Source organism: Python bivittatus, unplaced genomic scaffold (genome assembly GCF_059951505.1).
Source record: "Python bivittatus isolate LINGU-HERP-01145 unplaced genomic scaffold, Pbiv_v1 ctg000610_np1212, whole genome shotgun sequence".
NCBI classification, from domain to species: Eukaryota; Metazoa; Chordata; class Lepidosauria; order Squamata; family Pythonidae; genus Python; species Python bivittatus.
In genome coordinates, this window is record NW_028277088.1 from 51,189,489 (window position 1) to 51,205,376 (window position 15,888).

General features: G+C 38.9%; 1 protein-coding gene across 7 annotated transcripts in view; it reads left to right on the forward strand.

Annotated features, from left to right (window-relative positions):
- LOC103050544 (ras-related protein Ral-A-like) overlaps window positions 1–1,382 on the forward strand; it is a 32,218-nt gene extending 30,836 nt beyond the window's left edge. For all 7 annotated transcript variants that reach the window (XM_007424274.4, XM_015887407.3, XM_015887409.3 and 4 more), the window contains 2 exons: window positions 264–438; window positions 806–1,382. In XM_007424274.4, the coding sequence (XP_007424336.1) occupies window positions 264–438; window positions 806–874 (244 nt within the window). In that variant the 3' untranslated portion in view covers window positions 875–1,382. The remainder of the gene's footprint in view (window positions 1–263; window positions 439–805) is intronic.
- The last annotated feature ends 14,506 nt before the right edge of the window (window positions 1,383–15,888 follow it).

The window sequence follows — 15,888 nt, forward strand, 5'->3', positions numbered from 1 at the left end:
TCTTTGATCATAATATTCTTCTCTGTTATAACTAATTTTTCATAATTTAACCAGTTTCTTTCCAGTGCTGTTATGTTGGTTTCATAATTGTTTTAGCCAAGTACCATGGAATTTAATTATTCTACATGTTTAGTTCCAAATGCTGTCACAGATAGGTAGCAGTAAAAACATATTTTTAATAGTTAACAAATCATCTAATTTTGGACTGATTTGAATATTCAGCTGCATGTTTTTAAAATGTCTATGATTTCTTTCTTCTCCAGAGAGCAAATTTTAAAAGTAAAGGAAGATGAAAATGTGCCATTTCTACTTGTTGGCAACAAACTGGATTTAGAGGACGAAAGACAGGTTTCTGTAGAAGCAGCCAAAAATAGAGCCTATCAGTGGAATGTTAACTATGTGGAAACATCTGCTAAAACAAAAGCTCATGTTGACAAGGTAAAAGCTATTTCCTGTTTCATCTTCACAGCTGATCTTGCTTTTCATATATGATTTGCCAATAGAAAAATACTTTTATGTATTATACAGTATAATACACATAAGCTGCTACTGCTTCAGTAATATAGCAATAATAAAGGAAAGGGCCTCTGGATATCTCTATTTCTGTTTGTTTTGCTTATACTTTGCTTATGGAATTCTGTTGCATAATTCTATTTTAAAATTTTAAAAATAGTTTCAAACTTCTGTAATTTTTGTTCAAAGTGGAGATGGAATTGGGGAGTCTCCTTAGCTTCATAACTAAATAAACAATATGAATCAGAATTGAATGCATGTCATATTAAGTATTTATTCATATTCCTCCTAGGCATTTTTTGATTTAATGAGAGAAATCAAAGCAAGAAAAATGAAAGAGAAACTTGAATTATTCGAATAGATGGTGTCAACTCTACTAGGTAGACCAGACCAGGAAATCAACTTCGCAGGAAGGCGAACACTACTTTTATTGAGATCGACTATAATAACAGAATCTTGCAAGTTTGATTGTGCTGTTCATCTTCATCCTTTTTATCGTTCAGTGAATTAAGAGGTGCCTGACTGGGCCGCTTCTGAATGTTAACTGGACATTCTGGACTTAAAAAAGTGTTTTATCCCTTGTTGCATATCTCTGTCAAGGTCATTTTCCTTACTCTCTACAGATGGTGAATTCAATCTTCATTTGTGTCTATTTGGGGAAAAAAGGGTTTTTTTTATTGATGTTTTTAATTCCCAAATTGTTTTTCAATTTTGAATTAGCTATAACAAAGGAAGGCAACACTATTCTACACCAAAAGAAAAAGCTGCTGCAGATAAAAATAGGATTAGTAGCTAAATTATCTCTCAATCTCAATCAGTAAGTGATTATTTAATCAGCAAATCTTAATAAATGCATCCTAATCAGTAAACATATTTCTTGAATGGCCTGTAATTTACAGTAGTTAGTGTTAGCCCATGTCACAGCAAGACTTGTTTAATAGTCCAGGATTGACCCTGGTACTTAGCATTAGAAATATTGACAAGAAAATAAACTGAAGAGGGTGCCTGTTTGTTAGTGTCTATGGTTTCACACTGTCATTGCCATTTCTCTTTTGAACAGATCTTACATCTTTTTTATCCTCTTCTCCTGAAGCATTATATTGTAGGGTTCCTCTTCTGTTCCAACAGTGTATTTCTATAGTCAAACAACTTTGTCCAATTGTTACTTTTCTATGAAGAAGAAATGGAGGTAAAAATGAGAAAGTACAACTGACGCTAATTTAAAACATCAGCAACTCCTATGATGAATGGATTCTCTTTAGTGATAATAATTAAGCTGAAAAAATTTAAGGAGCTGGGATACTAGGAGACTGTGGTGCAGAAATTTCTGCTTCCTAAGCCCTGCCAAATCAGCTATCATGAGAGAACATGGGTGGGGGAAATATTTTCTGTGCTGTATTTGCCATACTGTTTCATTTTCCTTCTCACTGACATAAATAGAAAAAAAAAGTGTGCCAACTCCAAGGCTAGCATACCTTTTCAGCCTTTTTACAGAACAGCAGAGAGATATGAGGGGCTCCTGATACAACAGATCCAAGTCATGACATCTTTTTTACCCACTTCTGTTCAACATTATATAGTGGGGTATTTCTATGAAGCCACACAGTTTTGGCAAGTTATTCCTTTTTTATAAGAAAAATGGTACAGATGAAGTGAAACTGCCACCCAAATTAAAGCAGTGTTAAATAACACCTGTGCTGAATAGATTAGTGACAAACATACATGCTAATCCTAACAAACTTCTTGCCTGCTTGGTCAGAAAATACCAGCTGAAGTCAAACTTGTCATGAATCATATACTGAAACTGAGCACATTGCTTCAGGTATCCAAGAAATGGGAGAGATACTCTAAATTATGCTAGGAATGAATGTCTGTAGTTCACTGTCCAATTCAGTCCCTTCGGGCACCCTTTTGCCTCATCTTCAACAATAGTATATTTTGGTTTCTGTTAGTGCCAACTACATTCAAGGTATGGTTTGGAATGTACCCTAAGACAAATTATTTTGAGCAGGGCTTTAGTGCCAAGATGTTAAAATGCAGCTTATTTTTTATCACACTTATTTACACTTAGGTGATAATTTTATCATCTTTGAAGTGTGTACACTATTGTTAACTAGAAAGCTGCTGTGATGTTGGACTGGAACCAGGGAGATCCCAGCTGAAGTCCATCCTCTGCCCTGGAACTGTATTGGGTGACTTTGGGCTCATTACTCTCAGCCCAACCCACGTCATAAGATGGTTGTTGTGAAGAAATAGGGAAGAAGCATCACGTATACTGCCTTGAGCTCCTGCATGAACAGCAGGATATACATGTGAAATTCAAAGTAATAAATAAATTAGGATAGGCCAAAGATGTACAGAATATATGTCCATAGTATTGTGCCAACCACATCCAGAAAAACAGCATTTCACTCTGGGAACATAGCATATTCCTACAGAAGAATACTGTCTACAAATACAGTATAATTTCATTCAAAGCATTTACTTTGCAAAAACTATGTATGTTCAGCTATGCCTGGAGACAAGCCACATTGTTCCATCATACAGATAGTTCCTTCTTTTAGCCAAGTAAATGCTGTCTCTTCAGAATGTCTGCGACCTTCTGTCCTTTCATAGCATTCACCCTGATGTGAAGGTTCAGTTATAGTCTCTGTAAGTCTGTACTAAATTCACTGCTATTTCCAGAATGTCTTCCAGTGCTAGATTCAACAGGAGAGTTCATGAGCAAGATCAGGACCAAGATTCAGTTATCCAGCAAGTCTCCAACATGAGACTCTGGATTTACACAATATTTTTAAACACATATTCTTCCTATTAACTGAGTCAGCACATCAGTCATCTCAATCCTGCAAAACTCTTTTCTGGTTACACCAAGTCAGGAAAACACTACAGTGCGAGTGTTTGAAACTCTTATTCACATTTAAAGTGCTACAACAGTATGAATGTAGAAATCGCTGTGCCAATAAATAAGATTTTAGAATGATATCTAAATGGAGTAAAGCCTGCAGAGAAGCGAGGACGGCTTGAGAGAACGTACGCACTGAAAATACTTTATAAAGAAGCTCTGCCCAAAAGTTTGGCTAAATCAGCGGGGGGGGGAAACCCCAGAAAATTAACTCCTGGCACTCGTGAGCGACGATGGCTGTGGGTCTATTCCATGGTTTAAGAAAAAAGAGAGCCTTCTTCTCAGAATGAACGCTGCAGCTAACTTGTATTTCCCTCCTTCCGTTCAGACACTGACAGGATCACGGTAACCTCCGTCATCTTTAGAACGCTCTTTCCCTCCGCAGGCAGACGGAAAAGCAATTAGGGAGGAGCGTTCCGGATCGCAGGGGAAGTAGAGAAACTCGAGAAAGTTACTTCCGGGGCAATTCGGGGCGTGGGAGTTGCGCCTGAGCATTGATTTAACCACTTTCCTAGTGTTTGGTTTGGGGGATGGAAAAACTGTGTGATGATGCGTTTATACGTTTTGTGGGTGGGATGGAAGAGGAGTACTGTAGTTTGTTTTTTCCATAGAAGTAGCTCGTAGGTAGGAGTCCGGATTTGTCAGTGTCAGGTTAGCAACTTCCTTTAGCTTTTTTGCTTTCAGCCATCGTCGACCAGGTGTTCCCATCCTTATCTGGCTTTTGTGCCCTCATTTTCACAGGATTGTACAAAGAATACTTAGTGCTTGATTCACTCATTTCATAAACTAAGTCAACGGACGTGCAATGTGCCGAGCATTCAGTGTTGATTTTATTTGTTCACTTAAACTCCCTTTACAGTTAGTAGGATCAGACGAAGTTCTGATAACATTCAATAGCGATAAAAAAAAAAACAAAATCCAAGCGGGGGAATGACTTTTTCACAAAGATGTATGTACTTAATTTTTTCTTAATGTAAAATGCATTTTTACTTCCCGCAGTGAATTTTTGTGTCTGCATGTCTTTATAGGGTGCAACTCTGAACATATTTTCTTGAAAGGAAGGCGTACAGAACTCACTGGGCTTTATTTGCAGGCACACACATTTAGGAGTGGCATTTTGGACTTGCAAAATCCTTAAATAGCAATCAACATCCATGAAACAGGGAATACCGAGAGGGGCATATCAGTGTTTAATCAATGCAAAATTCCCAACAATAGTTATAGATTCATATGTGTACAAGTAATTACAAATAATATAATTGGGACCGGAAACTCCATTGCTAAGCAACGTTATTGTAAAGCCAAAAATCACGTGACCACGATGACTTACGGTGGCAGTTGTGGTTGTTAAGTGTGCACACAGTTGTTAAGTGTGATGTCACATGACCACAATTTGCAACTTCCTGCCAGCTTCCCCACTGACTTTGCTTGTCAGAAGCCAGCAGTGAAGATTGCAAATGGCAATCACATGACCACAGGGACACTGCAACTGCCACATCTTGAGGACCAGCCGTAAGTCTCCTCATTCAACATCATTGTAACTTTGAACAGTTGCTGAATGAGTGGTTGTTAAGCAAGGACTACCTGTATTCACCTTAATCCTTTCCCAATAAACTTATCCTAACAGAACAATGATTTTCAGCAGCTGTGGGATCTACAACTAACCTTGAAAGCAGTTCCATTAAAGGTGTTAGTTTATAAAACATGCTATTAAAAAGCATAGCAATACATAGTGGTTAGGGTTACGCAGTGCTTTGAATCCAAAAGTGATTTGGTGTAGGGATATATGCTGCCCTTTTGATGCCTTCTTAAAGAAGCTGCATCTTTTCCTGGGCTCACATGGCATAGAGAGTAAGGAAGATGACTTGATGGAGATAAGCCAGCTCCATTCCCAGAATGAAGAGGTAAAAAGTGCGACTCAAACCCAAAATAATCCGAGGGGAGGGGGGAATGACTCAGATACCTCCTTAGTTTCACAGGAGTATGAGAGGGTGGGGGGAAGTAAAGCACAATCAGACTTGCAAGATTCTAATAGTCCATCTTAATAAAAATAGTTTTAAATTTCCCTGAAGTCTGTTTCCTGGTTTGACCACATCATGGAGCTGACACACGGTAGCTGTGCAATCCAAGCAAAATACAATAGCATGCCCATACCTGCATGGAAGCACCTTGTTGCATCCTGTGACTATCTCCTTAATTAACACACATATTTTCCTGGGATTGCATAGCTGCTGTGCAAGTCCAGGAAAAGATGCAACTTCTTTAATTAGGTGCTGACAAGTGTAGTCTGCACATCCATGCCCATTTCAGAGCATCTTGCTTTGGATCCAAATGGAAAGCACCATATATCCTTAATAGAGTTATTAATAGAAGAGAATATATGTAGCTCAGGATTGAACTGTGGAGTCTTTGGTGCTCTCTGAGCTTGGTTGTTTGATTGAAGAGGTTTCATTACCTGACTTCATCAGAAAACCACACCCCTACCAACACTGGTAGGGCAAGCTACTATATAGAAACAGGGAGCAAACCTCACGTTCACCAGCACTGATGATGTTACCTAGTTGGGTAATGAAACATCTGCAAGCAAACAACCAAGCTCAAAGACCACCAAGGACTCCAGAGTTTGTTTATATATCAAATTTGTCACTACCCATCTCATTAAAAAGCAATTCTGGGTGGTTTACAGAAGAAGAGTTATCAATAGATTAGATGATGATAATAGATATCTGTTCTGCCTTTGTACACAAATGGGTATCAATACTCCTTACTATGCAGCAACTTGCTTGTGCTACTGAGAATGGCTTAACTGTACCATTCAAGATGCAGCTAATGAAACTGGTGAAGGAACCAACAGTTGCCAGGTGAGACAGAATCATTATATCAGCATTAAACAGATTCCTCTCAGCTTCACAGTGGTGAAGAGAATGGCTGCATATCTGCTAACTCAAAAGGGTGGGAGAAAACAGCCTGAAATTTAAATATTGGAGAAGAGATATAAATACAGATTGATTTCTACACGCTGCAGTAGGCAGATCTTGTGCTTTAAGCAAATTCTTGAGTGTCTAAGAGTAATGTCTTATGTGGACCTTGGCACAAGAGAAAATTTATAGTGATGTATTTTATTGTTTAAATGATTTAAAATAAATGAGTTCGGATTTGAAACAAACATGAAGACTTGCAACCAAAAAAAGAGCCACAAGCAAACATGACCAAATCATGTGAGTCAGTCTTCAAATTTTTTGCTGTGCCAATATATTTCTTATGGTGGTATACTAGGGATACTTCTAAGGTAAGGCGGAGTAATATAGCTGTCAGCAGTGTGGACAAGTCACAAAGAGTAGTAAGAACATTGCTGGATGTGATATAACTCTTGCAGATTTCCTTAATGAGTGTTAATTTCCTTAGAGCAAAGGGACAGAGAACAGTGCCAGTCCTTAAGGTGTTACACATCAATTGGTAAGTTTTAACTTACAACTTTGTACTTAAAAATGGGACTTGCTTCCTTCATTTTGTAGCCCAATATTTCTCTTGTGTTTTAGGTATCTATGTAATTAGTGCAACAGAGCTGTAAGGTGATCTAGAATACAATTTTATACAAACTTACTTGGGAATAAGTCCCTTTGGGCTTAGTGAGATTTGTTTCTGAATACTGTACACATTCAAGCCTCATTAAAATGTTAATGATCTTCTTGCTTCTGAGTCCTAAAGGGCCACTTCAGTTGTGGGGGTGGGAATGTTGCCATTAAAAAAAAAATCATCATTTGTTTAAAATTAGCATATGTTAATTAAATCTACTATGCACATTACAATAAGGAAAATAGCCATCATCTGGTACCTAGCTTTCTGTTTGTGATTACAAAAGGTGAAGTAAAAAAATCTTAGAAAAACCCAAACCAAACAAATATGTAATAGGAACAGTATATGGAAAAAAACAGTGGAAACAGTTTTAGTAGAAATATGAAAACGGGGGGGGGGGGAGAAAGTTACAAACCAATGTTGGGCTGCAATCTTATATGCTTCAAAATTACTTGGAAATAAGGCCCATTAAATTCAGTGGATCTGAATAGTAAGATTGTATTATGAGTGTCCTGCATATCTAATAATCTTTATAAAATTATACTAGTTCACCTGTCTAGTTCATAATTTTTATTGGAAGTCAGTCCTTTATTGAAGGATTAAGTCTGTTTTTCTTAATTTGTATTTATATATTAACATAAGGTTTTGTCAAATCCATTGAGCTTCCTTATTATAAATCAATATGAATTGGAAGTAGGCCTGGAGAAAATCACTGCCATCACTAATTAATGTGATTGGGATAGTCATTAAGGTGGCTTCCTCTTGGTTCAGTATTATTGTTACAGATGAAACAGATTCTCTTAGCTAAGCAAAGCAGACTGGAAAAACAATATGTTATAGTCACGCCAGTTTATTAAGATCTTTTCCCTTCACCAGCAAGATTACAGGAGCATCCAAAACACTGAGTCTACCAAGTAGATTAGTGTTTCCTAGCAACAAATATGATAATATGCTATATAAATATGATAAATAAATAAAGAACATCTATATTGGTATCAGTCTTTTGGTGACAATTACATTTTTGATATTTCTCTTCATATCCTGTCTTGGGGTATTTTTTTTCTTCAACCATTAAAAAAAGATTTCTGAATCTTCAGTTTGGGCACCCTTTTTTCTGTTTCAAAACACAGTATTTAAAATCTGAATTCTCTCAAGGCCATGTCTCTTTTGAAAAAATTCTCCTTCCCAAACTACAACATTTATCCAATAAGTATGTAATTCCATGTCAGCATTTTGATTGTGTAAATGAAGAACAAGTGGAAAAATTTCTCTGAGACGGAACTGCTCCATTTATTCCCCATTTCCTCTTTTTGATGAAGAGCACGGCAGCACATACATGTTCTAAAAGAGTGTGAATAAATGTAGACAACTGCCACTTTCTGCAGGGGAAAGAGGCATTTCCATTTAATAGTGTAAAAATGCTTGGGGTGGCAGCATTTTGTTAAGCTGTGATTCCTTTTTTAAGAATAACACACAACTCTGTATAAACAATGTGAACCTTCTAGAAACCATCTAAATAACTCAGTTTTTTAGGTAAACATAAAGACATCTCTTGGCTACAGAACACAGGGAAACAAAACACTGGGGATGAAAATAGATTAAATAATAATCATGGGACCCTAGGCAGTGTTTCTAAGAATGGAAGGCAGCCCCTGATCTCAGAGGAGGAAAAGTAATGCCTGATTCCCCTTCCCAGCTGCCCTTAAAAGGTCCATTTCCTGACAACCAGACTTTCAGGGTCAGAAAAGCCTAAAAAGGGATGTAGAAGGAGACCATGCTGATTGGGAATTATGGGAACTGTAGCAAAAGCATCAAGAGTTTAGTAGCACCTTTTCTGACTAACAAAATATATTAAAAGGCATAAGCTTTCATCAGCTGCAGCTGTACCTAAACATACCTGGAAAGCGTCAAGTTGTGACTTGCTATGTTTACTTAAAATGGGGACAAGTACACCAAGAGTAGCAGGGATAATTTAAAAAAAAGTGAGGGAAGAAAGAAAACCCAAAGAAATAATTAGTCATTGGTCCCCCATATGGACATTCCTTTAGATCCCAGCTCTGTTATTCCAGATTGATACTTACTGGGTCACTTCCCAAAGCAGCTGAAGTAGAATTTAGACAGTGATTTAAGTGGCTATCTGGATTGAAAAAGTTGGGGAAGGGATGCCACATGAGTTAGGAATTATGTATCATAATGCCAGCAAACTGATGACTAGGAATACATTTTCCTTTTTCAGGTAGAATAAACACTGGGAAAGGCATGACTTCTGCCATGTAAAGCAAAACCATATACCCCCAACTCGCTGCACCCCTTTGCTGCATTTGAAACATCTTAAAGGTATAATTCCAAAGACACAAAACAAGCTGCTATGTCTGAGCTGGGAAAATAAGGGGATGTACTGTCTCCCCAACAGCTCTAATAAGCAGCTGGAATTACCCAAGAAACTGGGGATATTTGGGGGAAAGGAATAGAGGACTTTGCTTCAAGATTCAGTTTATTTCTGTAGAAATAGGTAAATGTTTAGCCAAGAATCTATTTTAAACTTTTATTTTGCATGGCATCTGCTAGCATTCTGTCTCTGGTGCTTGTACCATGTATCACCTGAGATTGATTGATGGCGACTGTAACTGAGTCTATCCATCTTGCTGCTGGTCATCTTTTTCTTTCCTTCCCCCTTTCCCAGCATTAGAGCCTTCTCCAGAGTCTTTGCATAATGTGTTTGAAGTAGGATAATGTGAGACTGGTCATTTGTGCTTTGAGGAACCCAGACTAGGGACGTTCTTTCAGGTGCAATGATTTATCTCAAGCGCTAGTATTTTGAGGGAGGAAAAAAACCCTGCTATTCACTTCTATATCACGTATAGATGTATACATCTTTGTCATGTTTCTCTTATATACTTTTTGGTATTAAAATATGGTTTGTTTCAAACATGGTTTATTGAAAAGTCCTGATTCATAAACAAATCTAGTGACCTGATTCATAAACAAATCTAGTCCTTAGTAATACAATCCATAGTCACTGACGTCACAGTTTATGCTAAGCTAACCAACCAAAATGTTAACCAAAGAAATCACTTTAGTTTAGTACAGTGTGTGAACCTTGGTAATTTTTCTAATAGAGTGATTTGCTCTATTCTTTAGATCATTTTGGCTTCCCTCTTCTCTACCTTTTCCAGATCTATAATACCATTTCTGAGTTGTAGCAATTTGGCTATACATAGAATTCTAAGTGTGGATACATCATAGATTTATATAAAAGCTTTATAACATTGCAGTTGTTTGTTTTTTTGTTGCCTATGTAATGACTTCTTTTCATAATGATCAAAGAGTTTGTATTTTTCATAGCAGCTGTATCCCAAATCAACATTTCCACTGAATTATCTATGACTTCTCTAACTTCTTCCTGATACTTAACTAGGTGGAGTTACACGGAAATAAATGCACGTAAAATAGCAAATTTAATGCACTCCTCCCTTGGGTTTGGCAGAAAACTGGTATTTGTTATTCCTATTTTATTGTGTCCATGTGTGTGTTTATAAAATGAAGTCTGTACAAAGAAAAAAGGGTGGAGGGGAAAGTCTTAGGCCAAATCCACCCAGCTGTATACCAGCAGTCATATGGTGCTGGTGCCTGATGGAGAGGAAGGCTTCTGGCTTTTACTTGTCTATACAATATATTGGACACTTGATTCAAACAGAGTGTGAGCTCAGTGTCCCTGTCCAAAACACCATTCCTTATATCAGGCTGCCTGGCACTGTCCATAGTGTGACAGTCTCATTCAGAAGATTACCGGATAGTTACTACTGTGGCTTCGTGTGTAGGATCATAACAGGCAGTGTTCTACCACATGATGTAGCGGTGTCTGTGTGAGAGTATTCACTCCAAAAATGCTTCAGGGATTGGGAATTCATACATAGCATGACTTCTTAGACTTGCACATGCTGGTGACTTGATGAGGTGGAAGCCATGGTGTGGTCCATCTTCCAACTGGCCACATGGCGACCATGCTGGCCAGTAGCTGCCTTGCTTCCTCCTCAATGTGCTGTTGTACTGTCTGAGGCTTGGAAAGGAAGGGCTATGGACATCCTGGCTTGTAGGTTCAAACTAAGTTCAAGAGGGTCAAGGATGACTTCTACAGGCTCCATTTTGCCCAACAGGCCCTTTGGTCCCCAAACATGAAGAGGTTATGGGTTATGTGGGTGACTATTTGACTGGCCATGCTGAGCAGACTACTGGGTTCCACTTTATCAAAAAGGAGGCTATGGTCAATTTTATCAAATGCCTTACTAAAGTCTAGATCTTGATCGAGATCATACTGAAGTCTAGGTCTTACTGAAACCTATGTCTATAGTCACAGTATTCCCTTGATTTACTTAATCCCAACACTTTGTCAGAAAAGCAATAAAATGTATCTGGCACAACTTATTTTGAACAAAAATCCATGCTAGCTTCTAGTAATTACCTTGTTCCTTGCTTGCAAACCCACTACCTAATCATCTTTTCTAAGATTTTCCCAGTTATTAACATCAAGCTGATTGGTCTGTAGGTTCCTGGGGCCATTTTTTCCCTTTTTAAAAGACTGGAACAACATTAGCTCTTCTCCAATCTTCTGGCAACTTCCTCTTCCAGGAGTTCTCAAAGATTACAATTAGTGGTTCTGAGATCACATCCACCAGTTGTTTTAGCATCCTGTAATGTAACCATCCAGCCCCTGCAATGTGAATTCATTCAAAGCAGCTAGATGTTCTCTCCCTACTTCTTTGCTTATTTTGCCCTGCATTTCTCTTCTGTCCCCCACGGTGTAGTTTCCGACAGGTTGAACTGCTTTTTTGTATTAGACTATTTTTGAAAAATAGAAAATAAACAATTCAGTCTTCTCCCTGTTTTCCGTCACCATTTTGCCAACTTCTCCAACCAGCTGGCTGACCATTTCCTTGACTTTCTTCTTGTTCCATGCATACCCAAAGAACCTTTTTGTGTTATTTTTGGCATTCATTGCAAGTCTCAGCTCATTTTGAACCTTAGCCTTCCTGATCCCATGCCATTCTTACAAATTCAAGCAATTTCCTGAATTGTTTTTCCTACAGGATTTTTATCCATGGAATTCTTCCTACTTTTTCCATTATCTTGTATCATCATTCTTGATACCATCACTTGAGCCAACAGTTCACCTCCAGAATCTTTGTTCCTGCCTCAGAACAAAGTATGGACAAAAGCACCACCTGTGCTCTAAACTCATTTGCCTTCCTGCCTAGTTTGTTGTAGTCTTTCAATATTCTTTCCAGGCTTTTTTAGTAGTCATTTGTTCCAACATGAAACAGAAGAAAGGGATAGTGGTCAGTAGGTCTGATAAGTTGGGTCACCCTTTCCATCATATCTCAGATTTTTACACCTGGGAGACAACACGCTTTCCTAGATATCATTTCTGATCTGCAGATTGCTGACCTTTTTCTTCCCAGCAGTGAGTGACCCATCACCATCACATGCCTTTTCCTCTTTGGGGCAAAAGTAGGATCTGAAATTGATTGTGCATTCCAGCAACAGGGACTTGGTCCTCCAAATTACATGCTCCCAGACCTCTTCCTCTGGGACTCCTGTTTTCTTTGTAGTAGCCCCTTCCTTCCTGTGTTTGGTTTGTAGGTATCTTTCTGCCTTGCCCAGAAACTCATCTTCCCTGCTGAGTCTCAGTATTGCCAGATGTGTCCACAGACCCTCCACTTTCTCCTCCAGCAATGCAATGAGGTTGCACTTGGTATAGATATAATTGGAATCCTCCTCAGGCTGGAACAACAACAACAACAAAAAGGCAAATACCTTGCAGATCACCACAGTACTTGTCCATATCTATATATCTCCCAAAGATTATGCAACTCCAAACAGCTTCTTTGTTTTGTACAATCCCTTGTCTAGACCCTCCTGGGAAAAAAGAGAAAGCTAATGCATCTGTTAAATTTCAAATTATTCCAGTGAGTCAGATCTCAGACTGCTAGCTTGAGCCAATGAAACTAAGTTCAACTTTCTTACAGTGACCTTATATTCACTTCTCAGAATACCCTAGGTTTATGCAAATTATTCCAATGAATCAGATCCCAGGACACTATAACTTCCTATCAAATAGTCGACTAATTGGGACATGCCAGTAATCAGATACTGAGTATATTTATAAGTAAAGCTGAAAGCTGCCAATTTGAAATAACAGTCACGATTGTACCCTTTGTGTTCTTTGCATTATTTACAAATCCATTCATTCCTGTTCTATTCACACGTGTGTGTGTGCATGGGGGGTGGGTGTTGGGTAGGAAGGGGAACAAGGATATTCAAAATATACCATGCAAGCTGATTATATCATCTAATAGCACAATTTCTGGTTGTGGGTTTACTGAAAAGTAAACTTTGCAAACAATGGGATTTTATCCTAGGCAGGTGTGAATATTGTGGCATGTTAAACAAATCAGTTCCTCTGCCATGGGAATCTGTTTTTAATGTTCTTGTATACAAGACCAGAGTTTAAAAGATAAACACTAGAGTAATCCAACAATCCTATAATAAGGCTTTTAAGGTAAATCAGTAGTTAAACCTTATTGCCTTGATAGCTTCTCTAATATTCCAGATTTTAGGAAGTGTGGAAGTGCATGTCTACTCTGAAAGGGCAAAATGTCAGTATTCTGCACTTCCTCATGTGCCTTGTAGTTCAAGCTGTTCCCATGCAGGTTTTTGAATGGTTATCATGGACAATGATCTAAATGGGAATTAGGAGCTGTGGAGTATGCCTTGTGTTTGGGGATATCTAACACTCCAAATTTTATCAGTGAATGCTGCCTTTCCTGTTTATATAAATGTAGTATACCTAATTCTTCTAACTCATAAGTATACTACTGTTGTATTTCTCAACTAGTTATTAGGGACCATATGCAAGTGGAATCAGTTCCACCCCTCTGCCGAGTAGTTGGCAAGCCTTGTGTTAAGAGGGCTACCAGAGTGGGAAACTACATTCTCTTACTCACCCATCCAGACATAACCAGCAAGAGATCTCCTATAGGGGTGCCTAGCCAATTGTTTCTAACTCACAGACTACTGCACTGATGATGGTGTACCTGGCTTCCACTGCAACCCTATAGTTGCCCTGCCCCTAGAATAGAATATATTGCAACATGGACCACCTGCCCTGGCTTCAGGGAGAGAAACCCATGTGTACATTGCTTGTGGCCACCAAGTGTGGGTTAGTGGGCTTTTTTTTTTTTTTGGCGGGAGGCTTGGAGGGGCATGCTGTGGTCAAACCTTCACAGTGCCTTAGGTTGATGTGAGCCAGGGCACAGCATACCCACTGGGTAGTTTGCAAGGAAGGTTGAGTTGTGGATGGATGGTTGTGAGCACAGCAATGGCATGCAGAGGTGTATGCAGGTGCATGGAAGGCACATTTTGGGCATCATGTGCTAGGTCAATTCTCATGCCATGGTTGATTGGGGCCCAAAACATACTGTGAGGACACTTTATGAGTAAAAGAGACCATATGTTGCATTTTGACAAATAGATATTTATTGGAAACAGGATTGCACTTCCCTGGCGCAGTAGACAACTTTGCATGCTTTAAAGACAGTTACAGCATGAAACTGTCAGGATCTAAGCTAAAGAGCATGCTTAGTTTTGATGTTCCTCTGTGGCCTGGCTTGCACTCTGAAAGTCTTCTAGGAGCAGTGCTACTCTTATGAATAATGTAATATAAATCACAACAGATGCTGGATAGGTCTTATTGTAGAAGCAAAGGCCCTTTTCTTGAAACAAGTGGTTCTCAATGATGGTATCTGGCTGTTCATACAAGTGGTTCAGTAGTTATAGCAGCTATTTTCAGGATTTGACTCTGTAGTAATGCAGGTAGGTATAATCTCCATTCACAGTAGCTGTAGAAGTAGCCATTTTTCCCACAACAAAGGTTATGCTACTCCCAACTTGGTCAAGTCAAAAACTTCTGCACAAGGTTCCTTTGTGAGTGCAGAGGAGTTGATGTGGCTGTGGGGTAGTTGTTTGATGATGGAAGGGAATGTCCTTTTGAAAGATGGAGATGTATTTTGATGGCCTTGGATCCCCAGAATTAGGTCTGCATGTGGGCTGTAGTCCAACAGAGTGAGGGGATGCTTGAGGGGTTGCCATCCCACAAGTTTATGTCACCCATGATCTTGATGGCTTGTGTGTGTGCAGGAGGATCGTTCGTTCCCCTCCCTGCTGTGTTCCCTGTGCAGCATGGTTGCGCTCCCTGTATTAACTTGTTTCAATGGAAGTCACAGTATGACAGAAAACGTTGGTAGAAGAGTAGAGTTCCTAAAACTCCTATCAAGATGCCTCAGGCAGAGGCTGGCTGTAGAATAAGAGTGGTGGTATTTGGCTGTGCATTGTGCCACTGGTTGCTGGTGTGTCCTCACCCCTGGGGCGGGGAGGGGGTCAGCTTTGAGGATGAACCTTTAGTGCAGTGTTTCCCAACCCTGGGTAAATTACCCCAAATTGGGTAAAAGTGGTTTTTCTTTGGGTAATGGGTTCGTGTGTTATTACCCAATCACAACAGGAACATTTAAATTGACTTAAGGATTGCCGCATGTACTAAAATATATTCAAAAATCTCAAGAAGGTGTGTACACCCTAAAACAAAAATTGCCATTGGTAATTTGTTGAAATGACATAAAGATCATTCAATGATATTGTTTTTATAATACAGGTAATCCTTGAGTTATGACCATTCGTTTAGCGACCATTCAAAGTTAGGATTTGGGGTTAAAGAAGGAAAAAGTTTGGGAAGCACTGCTTTAGTGCAATCTTCATTGGTATTAAATGAAGTTGGTTGCTAGTAATTCTGCTCTTAAGATCTGAGGGCGGGGGAGAGTTACTTGCTCTCTTGATTTAGA